Source organism: Scyliorhinus torazame, chromosome 4 (genome assembly GCF_047496885.1).
Source record: "Scyliorhinus torazame isolate Kashiwa2021f chromosome 4, sScyTor2.1, whole genome shotgun sequence".
Classification (NCBI taxonomy): Eukaryota; Metazoa; Chordata; class Chondrichthyes; order Carcharhiniformes; family Scyliorhinidae; genus Scyliorhinus; species Scyliorhinus torazame.
In genome coordinates, this window is record NC_092710.1 from 39,856,888 (window position 1) to 39,871,569 (window position 14,682).

A 14,682-nucleotide genomic window follows, 5' to 3' on the forward strand; every position below is an offset into this window, starting at 1 on the left:
CCCCCCCCCCCCCGTGTCTGCGTGGGGTTCCTCCGGGTGCTCCGGTTTCCTCCCGCAGGTCCAAGGACGTGCAGGCCAGGTGGGGTTACGGGGACGGGACGAGGGAACGGGTCTAGGCTGGGGGCACTTTCAGAGGATCAGTGCAGACTCGATGGGCCGAATGGCCTCCTTCTGCACTGTCGGGAGTTGATGTTGACGATGAGCCCTGACTGTATTGAACAGTGGAGCAGGCTCGATGGCCTGTTTCTTCAGACTCTCCTCAAACCTACCCCGACTCGAGGAACACACTCGCTCTCCACCCAATTTGGACCCTTTCTCCCTCCCTCCCTGCCCACCTGACAATAGATTGGGAACCCCAGAGGAAATTGGGCCCCTTCTCCCCCTGCCCCCCCCATTTCCCCTATCCATCCTCAACCCGCTCAACTAAAAGATTACGTCAAGGTGGGGGCGGGGTGATACGCTTCAGCCACAGGTTAAATGTTATTCATCTCTTGAAGCCGCTCAGATCGGCCAATTTATAGGTGAGCTGTTAAAACACCAGCTACAAATGTCTCGCCAATCTCAGGTTTGAGGCACCCGAGACTATTCTACCTTCATGAACACACACACACACACATGCACACGCACACGATACGTCATGTTACATGTTACGATCAAAGAGAAACAGTTTGGCAAAATCATTCCTTCCCCCAGCTCCCGCCAACAACTCCAAGGCGGCCGTCACACATTCCCTCGTGGCGCCTGTCACTAGCTGACCGCCACTTAACGACATCTTGAGCAAGTCGATGCCTGCTCGCCAGGCCTCTCGGACCCCCTCCCTTCCCGCTCCAGATCCAGGTTCAAACATGGCGTTGAAGCATAGGAAATTAAAGGGGTGATCCCATTGAGGTGTTAAATTAGGGCAAGGTCATTCAGGGCCAGCTTCAAGCAGCAACCTTTCACATAAAGGGGAGTTCAAATCCGGAACTTTCTTCCCCCCAAAATGATCAAAAGGCTGGGAGTGATGAGGGAATGTATTTCCACTACTGATCACTGTCCAGTGATCCCCGGGTTAGAGAGAGAGGAAATCAGCCAGGGTTCCTGCTCCTGATCACTGTCCAGTGATTCCTGGGTTCGAGGGAGAGGGGAAATCAGCCAGGGTTCCTGCTCCTGATCACTGTCCAGTGATTCCTGGGTTAGAGAGAGAGAGGAAATCAGCCAGGGTTCGTGCTCCTGATCACTGTCCAGCGACCCCTGGGTTTGAGAGAGAGGAAATCAGCCAGGGTCCCTGCTCCTGATCACTGTCCAGTGATCCTTGGGTTCGAGGGAGAGGGGAAATCAGCCAGGGTTCCTGCTCCTGATCACTGTCCAGTGATCCCTGGGTTAGACAGAGAGGGGAAATCAGCCAGGGTTCCTGCTCCTGATCACTGTCCAGTAATTCCTGGGTTCGAGGGAGAGGGGAAATCAGCCAGGGTTCCTACTCCTGATCACTGTCCAGTGATCCCTGGGTTAGAGAGAGAGGGGAAATCAGCCAGGGTTCCTGCTCCTGATCACTGTCCAGTGATCCCTGGGTTAGAGGGAGAGGGGAAATCAGCCAGGGTTCCTGCTCCTGATCACTGTCCAGTGATTCCTGGGTTAGAGAGAGAGGGGAAATCAGCCAGGGTTCCTGCTCCTGATCACTGTCCAGTGATTCCTGGGTTAGAGGGAGAGGGGAAATCAGCCAGGGTTCCTGCTCCTGATCACTGTCCAGTGATTCCTGTGTTAGAGAGAGAGGGGAAATCAGGCAGGGTTCCTGCTCCTGATCACTGTCCAGTGATTCCTGGGTTCGAGGGAGAGGGGAAATCAGCCAGGGTTCCTACTCCTGATCACTGTCCAGTGATCCCTGGGTTAGAGAGAGAGGGGAAATCAGCCAGGGTTCCTGCTCCTGATCACTGTCCAGTGATCCCTGGGTTAGAGGGAGAGGGGAAATCAGCCAGGGCTCCTGCTCCTGATCACTGTCCAGTGATTCCTGGGTTAGAGAGAGAGGGGAAATCAGCCAGGGTTCCTGCTCCGGATCACTGTCCAGTGATTCCTGGGTTAGAGGGAGAGGGGAAATCAGCCAGGGTTCCTGCTCCTGATCACTGTCCAGTGATTCCTGTGTTAGAGAGAGAGGGGAAATCGGGCAGGGTTCCTGCTCCTGATCACTGTCCAGTGATTCCTGGGTTAGAGAGACAGGGGAAATCAGGCAGGGTTCCTGCTCCTGATCACTGTCCAGTGATTCCTGGGTTAGAGAGAGAGGGGAAATCAGCCAGGGTTCCTGCTCCTGATCACTGTCCAGCGACCCCTGGGTTTGAGAGAGAGGAAATCAGCCAGGGTTCCTGCTCCTGATCACTGTCCAGTGATCCCTGGGTTAGAGGGAGAGGGGAAATCAGCCAGGGTTCCTGCTCCTGATCACTGTCCAGTGATTCCTGGGTTAGAGAGAGAGGGGAAATCAGCCAGGGTTCCTGCTCCTGATCACTGTCCAGTGATTCCTGGGTTAGAGGGAGAGGGGAAATCAGCCAGGGTTCCTGCTCCTGATCACTGTCCAGTGATTCCTGTGTTAGAGAGAGAGGGGAAATCAGGCAGGGTTCCTGCTCCTGATCACTGTCCAGTGATTCCTGGGTTAGAGAGACAGGGGAAATCAGCCAGGGTTCCTACTCCTGATCACTGTCCTGTGACCCCTGGGTTTGAGAGAGAGGAAATCAGCCAGGGTTCCTGCTCCTGATCACTGTCCAGTGATCCCTGGGTTAGAGGGAGAGGGGAAATCAGCCAGGGTTCCTGCTCCTGATCACTGTCCAGTGATTCCTGGGTTAGAGAGAGAGGGGAAATCAGCCAGGGTTCCTGCTCCTGATCACTGTCCAGTGATTCCTGGGTTAGAGGGAGAGGGGAAATCAGCCAGGGTTCCTGCTCCTGATCACTGTCCAGTGATTCCTGGGTTAGAGAGAGAGGAAATCAGCCAGGGTTCCTGCTCCTGATCACTGTCTAGTGAACCCTGGGTTAGAGAGAGAGGAAATCAGCCCGGGGTCCTGTTCCTGATCACTGTCCAGTGATCCCTGGGTTAGCGAGGGAGAGGAAATCAGCCAGGGTCCCTGCTCCTGATCACAGTCCAGTGATCCCTGGGTTAGAGAGAGAGGGGAAATCAGCCTGTGTTCCTGCTCCTGATCACTGTCCAGTGATCCCTGGGTTAGAGACAGGGGAAATCAGCCAGGGTTCCAGCTCCTGACCACTGTCCTGTGATCTCTGGGTTAGGAAGAGAGAGAGGGGAAATCAGCCAGGGTTCCTGCTCCTGATCACTGTCCAGTGATCCCTGGGTTAGAGAGAGAGGGGAAATCAGCCAGGGTTCCTGCTCCTGATCACTGTCCAGTGATTCCTGGGTTAGAGGGAGAGGGGAAATCAGCCAGGGTTCCTGCTCCTGATCACTGTCCAGTGATTCCTGTGTTAGAGAGAGAGGGGAAATCAGGCAGGGTTCCTGCTCCTGATCACTGTCCAGTGATTCCTGGGTTAGAGAGACAGGGGAAATCAGCCAGGGTTCCTACTCCTGATCACTGTCCTGTGACCCCTGGGTTTGAGAGAGAGGAAATCAGCCAGGGTTCCTGCTCCTGATCACTGTCCAGTGATCCCTGGGTTAGAGGGAGAGGGGAAATCAGCCAGGGTTCCTGCTCCTGATCACTGTCCAGTGATTCCTGGGTTAGAGAGAGAGGGGAAATCAGCCAGGGTTCCTGCTCCTGATCACTGTCCAGTGATTCCTGGGTTAGAGGGAGAGGGGAAATCAGCCAGGGTTCCTGCTCCTGATCACTGTCCAGTGATTCCTGGGTTAGAGAGAGAGGAAATCAGCCAGGGTTCCTGCTCCTGATCACTGTCTAGTGAACCCTGGGTTAGAGAGAGAGGAAATCAGCCAGGGTTCCTGCTCCTGATCACTGTCCAGTGATCCCTGGGTTAGAGAGAGAGGGGAAATCAGCCTGTGTTCCTGCTCCTGATCACTGTCCAGTGATCCCTGGGTTAGCGAGGGAGAGGAAATCAGCTAGGGTTCCTGCTCCTGATCACTGTCCAGTGATCCCTGGGTTAGAGAGAGAGAGGAAATCAGCCAGGGTTCCTGCTCCTGATCACTGTCCAGTGATCCCTGGGTTAGAGAGAGAGGGGAAATCAGCCTGTGTTCCTGCTCCTGATCACTGTCCAGTGATCCCTGGGTTAGCGAGGGAGAGGAAATCAGCTAGGGTTCCTGCTCCTGATCACTGTCCAGTGATCCCTGGGTTAGAGAGAGAGAGGGGAAATCAGCCAGGGTCCCTGCTCCTGATCACTGTCCAGTGATCCCTGGGTTAGAGAGAGAGAGGGGAAATCAGCCAGGGTTCCTGCTCCTGATCACTGTCCAGTGATCCCTGGGTTAGAGAGAGAGGGGAAATCAGCCTGTGTTCCTGCTCCTGATCACTGTCCAGTGATCCCTGGGTTAGCGAGGGAGAGGAAATCAGCTAGGGTTCCTGCTCCTGATCACTGTCCAGTGATCCCTGGGTTAGAGAGAGAGAGGAAATCAGCCAGGGTTCCTGCTCCTGATCACTGTCCAGTGATCCCTGGGTTAGAGAGAGAGGGGAAATCAGCCTGTGTTCCTGCTCCTGATCACTGTCCAGTGATCCCTGGGTTAGCGAGGGAGAGGAAATCAGCTAGGGTTCCTGCTCCTGATCACTGTCCAGTGATCCCTGGGTTAGAGAGAGAGAGGGGAAATCAGCTAGGGTTCCTGCTCCTGATCACTGTCCAGTGATCCCTGGGTTAGAGAGAGAGGGGAAATCAGCATGTGTTCCTGCTCCTGATCACTGTCCAGTGATCCCTGGGTTAGAGACAGGGGAAATCAGCCAGGGTTCCAGCTCCTGACCACTGTCCTGTGATCTCTGGGTTAGGAAGAGAGAGAGGGGAAATCAGCCAGGGTTCCTGCTCCTGATCACTGTCCAGTGATCCCTGGGTTAGAAGAGAGAGGAAATCAGCCAGGGTTCCTGCTCCTGATCACTGTCCAGTGTTGCCTGGGTTAGAGAGAGAGAGGAAATCAGCCAGGGTTCCTGCTCCTGATCACTGTCCAGTGATTCCTGGGTTAGAGAGAGAGAGAGGAAATCAGCCAGGGTTCCTGTTCCTGATCACTGTCCAGTGATACCTGGGTTAGAGAGAGATAGAGGAAATCAGCCAGGGTTCTAGCTCCTGATCTCTGTCCAGTGATCCCTGGGTTAGAGAGAGAGAGGGTGGAAATCAGCCAGGGTTCCTGTTCCTGATCACTGTCCAGTGAACCCTGGGTTAGAGAGAGAGGGGGAAATCAGCCAGGGTTCCTGTTCCTGATCACTGTCCATTGATACCTGGGTTAGAGAGAGAGAGGGTGGAAATCAGCCAGGGTTCCTGTTCCTGATCACTGTCCAGTGATCCCTGGGTTGGAGAGAGAGAGGGGCAAAATCAGCCAGGGATCCTGTTCCTGATCACTGTCCAGTGAACCCTGGGTTGGAGAGAGAGAGGGGGGAAATCAGCCAGGGTTCCTGTTCCTGATCACTGTCCAGTGAACCCTGGGTTGGAGAGAGAGGGGCGGAAATCAGCCTGGGTTCCTGCTCCTGTTCACTGTCCAGTGACCGCTGGGTATTTAAAATTTTTAACCTAAGCTCACAACTTACAAAATTAACAGAAACCCTTCAGATTTAAAAAAAACCCTCAAAATATGAGTGAAATTTATCTGCACACAAGTTGAGCTTGTAGGAAATATAAATTTGGATCTTTCATAGGTCCAGCACCTGGCAATGAAATCAAATTTCCTGTACCCGATGAACTGACTTGGGGATGGGGGTAGTCAGGAAGGTTCGGGGTTAATGCAGAACAGTGCCCCAACAGCGAGAGAGAGACAGAGAGAGAGAGAGAGAGAGAGAGTCCTCGCTGCACACTCTCCCTCAATCATTGCTCACGCACCCTCCCTTCAGCCCCTTCCGCTCCTTCATTCCTTCTGGGTCTCTGCCTCAAGACTCTCTCTCTCGCTGCCTTTGACCCCCACATACACCCTCGCTCTGTGCCCTACACTCGCTCATTGTGTGTCACCAACATTCCTCATTCTCTATCCACCACTGTCTCCCTTTCTCTCCGTTTAGCTCACTCTGCATCACGCTCTCTCTCGCCCACTCTCTCTCTCTCCCCCTACTTTCCCTCTCTCTACCCCATTCTCTCTCTCTCCTATACACCCTCTCTCAATCCCACTCTCTCTCCTATTCACACTCTCTCTACCCCACACTCTCTCCCCTATTCACCCTCCCTCCTATTCACCCTCCCTCTATACCACTCTCTCTTTCTCCTCCTACTTCCCCTCTCTACCCCACTCTCTCTCTAACACACTCTCGCTCCCCTACGCACTCTCTCTAACACACTCTCACTCCCCTATGCACTCTCTCTCACACACTCTCACTCTCTCTAACACACTCTCACTCTCACACTCTCACTCTCTCTCACACACTCTCACTCTCTCTCACACACTCACTCTCTCTCACACACGCACTCTCTCTCACACACTCTCACTCTCTCTCACTCTCTCTCACACACTCTCACACACTCTCACACACTCTCACACTCTCTAACACACTCTCACACTCTCTAACACACTCTCACACTCTCTAACACAATCTCACTCTCTCCCCCTACTCACTCTCTCAAACACACTCTCTCTCTAACACACTCACTCCCCTACGCACTCTCTCTAACACACTCACTCTATCTAACACACTCTCACTCTCTCTAACACACTCTCACTCTCTCTAACACTCTCACACTCTCTAACACACTCACTCCCCTACGCACTCTCTCTAACACACGCTCACTCTCTCTAACACACTCTCACTCTCTCTAACACACTCTCACTCTCTCTAACACACTCTCACACTCTCTCCCCCTACTCACTCTCTCTAACACACTCTCACTCTTTCTAACACACTCTCACACTCTCTAACACACTCACTCCACTACGCAATCTAACACACTCTCACTCTCTCTCACACACTCTCACTCTCTCTCACACTCTCACTCTCTCTCACACACTCTCACTCTCTCTCACACACTCTCACTCTCTCTCACACACTCTCACTCTCTCTCACACACTCTCACTCTCTCTCACACTCACTCTCTCTCACACACTCTCACTCTCTCTCTAACACACTCTCTCTCTAACACACTCTCTCTCTAACACACTCTCTCTCTAACACACTCTCTCTCTAACACACTCTCTCTCTAACACACTCTCTCTCTAACACACTCTCTCTCGAACACACTCTCTCTCTCGAACACACTCTCTCTCTCGAACACACTCTCTCTCTCGAACACACTCTCTCTCTCGAACACACTCTCTCTCTCGAACACACTCTCTCTCTCGAACACACTCTCTCTCTCGAACACACTCTCTCTCTCGAACACACTCTCTCTCTCGAACACACTCTCTCTCTCGAACACACTCTCTCTCTCGAACACACTCACTCTCTCGAACACACTCTCTCTCGAACACACTCTCTCTCGAACACACTCTCTCTCGAACACTCTCTCACTCTAACACTCTCTCACTCTAACACACTCTCTCTAACACACTCTCTCTCTAACACACTCTCTCTCTAACACACTCTCTCTCTAACACACTCTCTCTCTAACACACTCTCTCTCTCGAACACACTCTCTCTCTCGAACACACTCTCTCTCTCGAACACACTCTCTCTCTCGAACACACTCTCTCTCTCGAACACACTCTCTCTCTCGAACACACTCTCTCTCTCGAACACACTCTCTCTCTCGAACACACTCTCTCTCTCGAACACACTCTCTCTCTCGAACACACTCTCTCTCTCGAACACACTCTCTCTCTCGAACACACTCTCTCTCTCGAACACACTCTCTCTCTCGAACACACTCTCTCTCGAACACACTCTCTCTCGAACACACTCTCTCTCGAACACACTCTCTCTCGAACACACTCTCTCTCGAACACACTCTCTCTCGAACACACTCTCTCTCGAACACACTCTCTCTCGAACACACTCTCTCTCGAACACACTCTCTCTCGAACACACTCTCTCTCGAACACACTCTCTCTCGAACACACTCTCTCTCGAACACACTCTCTCTCGAACACACTCTCTCTCGAACACACTCTCTCTCGAACACACTCTCTCTCGAACACACTCTCTCTCGAACAGACTCTCACTCTCTCTAATGCACTCTTACTCTCTCTAACACACTCTCACTCTCTTCCCCCCTACTCACTCTCTCTAACACACTCTCACTCTCTCTAACACACTCTCACTCTCTCTAACACACTCTCACTCTCTTCCTCCCTACTCACTCTCTCTAACACACTCTCACTCTCTCTAACACACTCTCACTCTCTCTAACACACTCTCACTCTCTCTAACACACTCTCACTCTCTCTAACACACTCTCACTCTCTCTAACACACTCTCACTCTCTTCCCCCCTACTCACTCTCTCCAACACACTCTCACTCTCTCTAATGCACTCTCACTCTCTCTAACACACTCTCACTCTCTCTAACACACTCTCACTCTCTCTAACACACTCTCACTCTCTCTAACACACTCTCACTCTCTCTAACGCACTCTCACTCTCTCTAATGCACTCTTGCTCTCTCTAACACACTCTCACTCTCTTCCCCCTACTCACTCTCTCTAACACACTCTCACTCTCTCGAACACACTCTCACTCTCTCTAACACACTCTCACTCTCTTCCCCCTACTCACTCTCTCTAACACACTCTCACTCTCTCTAACACACTCTCACTCTCTCTAACGCACTCTCACTCTCTCTAACACACTCACTCCCCTACGCACTCTCTCTAACACACGCTCACTCTCTCTAACACACTCTCACTCTCTCTAACACACTCTCACTCTCTCTAACGCACTCTCACTCTCTCTAATGCACTCTCTCTCTAACACACTCTCACTCTAACACACTCTCACTCTCTCTAATGCACTCTCACTCTCCTCCCCCCTACTCACTCTCTCTAACACACTCTCACTCTCTCTAACACACTCTCACTCTCTCTAACACACTCTTACTCTCTCTAACACACTCTCACTCTCTCTAACACTCTCACTCTCTCTAACACTCTCTCTCTCTCTAACGCACTCTCTCTCTCTAACGCACTCTCACTCTCTCTAATGCACTCTCTCTCTAACACACTCTCACTCTCTCTAACACACTCTCACTCTCTCTAACATACTCTCACTCTCTCTAACACACACTCTCTCTCTCTAACACACTCTCTCTCTCTAACACACTCTCACTCCCCTACGCACTCTCTCTCACACACTCTCACTCTCTCTCACACACTCTCACTCTCTCTAACACACTCTCACTCTCTCTAACACACTCTCACTGTCTCTCACACTCTCTAACACACTCTCACTCTCTCTCACACACTCTCACTCTCTCTAACACACTCTCACTCTCTCTAACACACTCTCACTCTCTCTAACACACTCACTGTCTCTAACACACTCTCACACTCTCTAACACACTCTCACACTCTCTCACACACTCTCACACTCTCACACTCTCTAACACACTCTCACCCTCTCTAACACACTCTCACTCTCTCTCACACACTCACTCTCTCTCACACACTCTCACTCTCTCTCACACACTATCACTCTCTCTAACACACTCTCACTCTCTCTAACAATCTCACTCTCTCTAACACTCTCACTCTCTCTAACACACTCTCACTCTCTCTAACACACTCTCACTCTAACACACTCTCACTCTCTCTAATGCACTCTTACTCTCTCTAACACACTCTCACTCTCTTCCCCCCTACTCACTCTCTCTAACACACTCTCACTCTCTCTAACATACTCTCACTCTCTCTAACACACTCTCACTCTCTCTAACACACTCTCACTCTCTCTAACACACTCTCACTCTCTCTAACACACTCTCACTCTCTCTAACACACTCTCACTCTCTCCAACACACTCTCACTCTCTCTAACATACTCTCACTCTCTCTAACACACTCTCACTCTCTCTAACACACTCTCACTCTTTCTAACACACTCTCACTCTCTCTAACACACTCTCACTCTCTCTAACACACTCTCACTGTCTCTAACGCACTCTCACTCTCTAACACACACTCTCTCTCTCACACACTCTCACTCTCTCTAACACACTCTCACTCTCTCTAACACACTCTCACTCTCTCTAACACACTCTCACTCTCTCTAACACACTCTCACTCTCTCTCACACACTCTCACTCTCTCTCACACACTCTCTCTCTCACACACTCTCACTCTCTCTCACACACTCTCACTATCTCTCACACACTCTCACTCTCTCTCACACACTCTCACTCTCTCTCACACACTCTCACTCTCTCTCACACACTCTCACTCTCTCTCACACACTCTCACTCTCTCTCACACACTCTCACTCTCTCTCACACACTCTCACTCTCTCTCACACACTCTCACTCTCTCTCACACACTCTCACTCTCTCTCACACACTCCCACTCTCTCTCACTCTCTCTCACTCTCTTCCCCCTACACAGTCACTCTCTCCACCTCCTCTCTGTCGGTCCCCTGAATTTCCTGCCCCCCAGGGTGCTGTCCTCAGTCCTTGTCCTCTGCGATTCCCTGGGCCCTCAGCTCTGCCCACACATTGTCCAGATAGTTGCAGTCGGGGAATCCGTGGCCAGTCAGATTGGAGCCGAATTCTGTTTTGTGATGGATCTCGTTCCAGACCACGGTGTCGGACTCTCCCGTCGTACTGGATGTTCCGATAGCGAATATCAATCTGCGGTCCCAGGCCACCAGCAGCAGCCTCAGCACCTAAATAGGAGAGGTTCAAAGGGCAAATGGCAAAGTGAATCCTAAAGTACAGAATTCCCACCAGTACCTCTACATCACCGTGACAGTGTCCCTCCACATTATATCCAGTGTCAGCATCGAGCGCTCCCAGGACAGGTACAGCACGGGGTTAGATACAGAGTAAAGCTCCCTCTACACTGTCCCCATCAAACATTCCCAGGACAGGTACAGCATGGGGTTAGATACAGAGTAAAGCTCCCTCCACACTGTCCCCATCAAACATTCCCAGGACAGGTACAGCACGGGGTTGGATACAGAGTAACGCTCCCTCTACACTGTCCCCATCAAACATTCCCAGGACAGGTACAGCACGGGGTTAGATACAGAGTAAAGCTCCCTCTACACTGTCCCCATCAAACACTACCAGGACAGGTACAGCACAGGGTTTGATACAGAGTAAAGCTCCCTCTACACTGTCCCCATCAAACATTCCCAGGACAGGTACAGCACGGGGTTAGATTCAGAGTAAAGCTCCCTCTACACTGTCCCCATCAAACATTCCCAGGACAGGTACAGAACGGGGTTAGATACACAGTAAAGCTCCCTCTACACTGTCCCCATCAAACACTACCAGGACAGGTACAGCACAGGGTTAGATACAGAGTAAAGCTCCCTCTACACTGTCCCCATCAAACATTCCCAGGACAGGTACAGCACGGGGTTAGATACAGAGTAAAGCTCCCTCTACACTGTCCCCATCAAACACTCCCAGGACAGGTACAGCACGGGGTTAGATACAGAGTAAAGCTCCCTCTACACTGTCCCCATCAAACACTACCAGGACAGGTACAGCACGGGGTTAGATACAGCGTAAAGCTCCCTCTACACTGTCCCCATCAAACACTCCCAGGACAGGTACAACACGTGGTTAGATACAGAGTAAAGCTCCCTCTACACTGTCCCCATCAAACATTCCCAGGACAGGTACAGCACGGGGTTAGATACAGAGTAAAGCTCCCTCTACACTGTCCCCATCAAACACTCCCAGGACAGGTACAGCACGGGGTTAGGTACAGAGTAAAGCTCCCTCTACACTGTCCCGTTCAAACACTCCCAGGACATGTACAGCACGGGGTTAGATACAGCGTAAAACTCCCTCTACACTGTCCCCATCAAACACTCCCAGGACAGGTACAACACGGGGTTAGATACAGAGTAAAGCTCCCTCTACACTGTCCCCATCAAACATTCCCAGGACAGGTACAGCACGGGGTTAGATACAGAATAAAGCTCTGTCTACACTGTCCCCATCAAACATTCCCAGGACAGGTACAGCACGGGGTTAGATACAGAGTAAAGCTCCCTCTACACTGTCCCCATCAAACACTACCAGGACAGGTACAGCACAGGGTTAGATACAGAGTAAAGCTCCCTCTACACTGTCCCCATCAAACATTCCCAGGACAGGTACAGCACGGGGTTAGATACAGAGTAAAGCTCCCTCTACACTGTCCCCATCAAACATTCCCAGGACAGGTACAGCACGGGGTTAGATACAGAGTAAAGCTCCCTCTACACTGTCCTCATCAAACACTACCAGGACAGGTACAGCACAGGGTTAGATACAGAGTAAAGCTCCTTCTACACTGTCCCCATCAAACATTCCCAGGACAGGTACAGCACGGGGTTAGATACAGAGTAAAGCTCCCTCTACACTGTCCCCATCAAACATTCCCAGGACAGGTACAGCACGGGGTTAGATACAGAGTAAAGCTCCCTCTACACTGTCCCCATCAAACACTACCAGGACAGGTACAGCACAGGGTTAGATACAGAGTAAAGCTCCCTCTACACTGTCCCCATCAAACACTCCCAGTACAGGTACAGCACGGGGTTAGATACAGAGTAAAGCTCCCTCTACACTGTCCCCATCAAACACTACCAGGACAGGTACAGCACGGGGTTAGATACAGCGTAAAGCTCGCTCTATACTGTCCCCATCAAACACTCCCAGGACAGGTACAGCATGGGGTTAGATACAGAGTAAATCTCCCTCTACACTGTCCCCATCAAACACTCCCAGGTCGGGTACAGCACGGGGTTAGATACAGAGTAAAGCTCCCTCCACATTTTCCCCATCAAACACTCCCAGGTCGGGTACAGCACGGGGTTAGATACAGAGTAAAGGTCCCTCTACACTGTCCACATCAAACACTCCCAGGTCGGGTACAGCACGGGGTTAGATACAGAGTAAAGCTCCCTCTACACTGTCCCCATCAAACACTCCCAGGGCAGGTACAGCATGAGATTAGATACAGAGTAAATCTCCCTCTACACTGTCCACATCAAACACTCCCAGGACATGTACAGCACGGGGTTAGATACAGAGTAAAGCAACTCTACACTTTCACCATCAAACACTCCCAGGACAGATACAGCACGGGGTTAGATACAGTGTAGAGCTCCCTCTACACTGTCCCCATCAAACACTCCCAGGTCAGGTACAGCACGGGGTGAGATACAGAGTAAAGCTCCCTCTACACTGTCCCCATCAAACATTCCCAGGACAGGTACAGCACGGGGTTAGATACAGAGAAAAGCTCCCTCTACACTGTCCCCATCAAACACTCCCAGGACAGGTACAGCACAGGGTTAGATACAGAGTAAAGCTCCCTCTACACTGTACCCATCAAACATTCCCAGGACAGGTACAGCACGGGGTTAGATACAGAGTAAAGCTCCCTCTACACTGTCCCCATCAAACATTCCCAGGCCAGGTACAGCACGGGGTTAGATACAGAGTAAAGCTCCCTCTACACTGTCCCCATCAAACACTACCAGGACAGGTACAGCACAGGGTTAGATACAGAGTAAAGCTCCCTCTACACTGTCCCCATCAAACATTCCCAGGACAGGTACAGCACGGGGTTAGATACAGAGCAAAGCTCCCTCTACACTGTCCCCATCAAACATTCCCAGGACAGGTACAGCACGGGGTTAGATACAGAGTAAAGCTCCCTCTACACTGTCCCCATCAAACACTACCAGGACAGGTACTGCACAGGGTTAGATACAGAGTAAAGCTCCCTCTACACTGTCCCCATCAAACACTCCCAGGACAGGTACAGCACGGGGTTAGATACAGAGTAAAGCTCCCTCTACACTGTCCCCATCAAACACTACCAGGACAGGTATAGCACGGGGTTAGATACAGCGTAAAGCTCCCTCTACACTGTCCCCATCAAACACTCCCAGGACAGGTACAACACGTGGTTAGATACAGAGTAAAGCTCCCTCTACACTGTCCCCATCAAACATTCCCAGGACAGGTACATCACGGGGTTAGATACAGAGTAAAGCTCCCTCTACACTGTCCCCATCAAACACTCCCAGGACAGGTACAGCACGGGGTTAGATACAGAGTAAAGCTCCCTCTACACTGTCCCCATCAAACACTCCCAGGACATGTACAGCACGGGGTTAGATAGAGCGTAAAACTCCCTCTACACTGTCCCCATCAAACACTCCCAGGACAGGTACAACACGGGGTTAGATACAGAGTAAAGCTCCCTCTACACTGTCCCCATCAAACATTCCCAGGACAGGTACAGCACGGGGTTAGATACAGAATAAAGCTCCCTCTACACTGTCCCCATCAAACACTCCCAGGACAGGTACAGCACGGGGTTAGATACAGAGTAACGCTCCCTCTACACTGTCCCCATCAAACATTCCCAGGACAGGTACAGCACGGGGTTCGATACAGAGTAAAGCTCCCTCTACACTGTCCCCATCAAACACTCCCAGGACAGGTACAGCACGGGGTTAGATACAGAGTAACGCTCCCTCTACACTGTCCCCATCAA

At 51.4% G+C, this 14,682-nt stretch overlaps 1 protein-coding gene across 1 annotated transcript in view; it reads right to left on the reverse strand.

Moving 5' to 3' along the window:
• Positions 1 to 367: 367 nt before the first annotated feature.
• Positions 368 to 14,682, reverse strand: part of LOC140410199 (E3 ubiquitin-protein ligase DTX4-like) — a 187,375-nt gene continuing 173,060 nt past the window's right edge. The window contains exon 6 of the mRNA XM_072498169.1: positions 368 to 10,837. Coding sequence (XP_072354270.1) covers positions 10,619 to 10,837 — 219 coding nt within the window. The 3' untranslated portion in view covers positions 368 to 10,618. The remainder of the gene's footprint in view (positions 10,838 to 14,682) is intronic.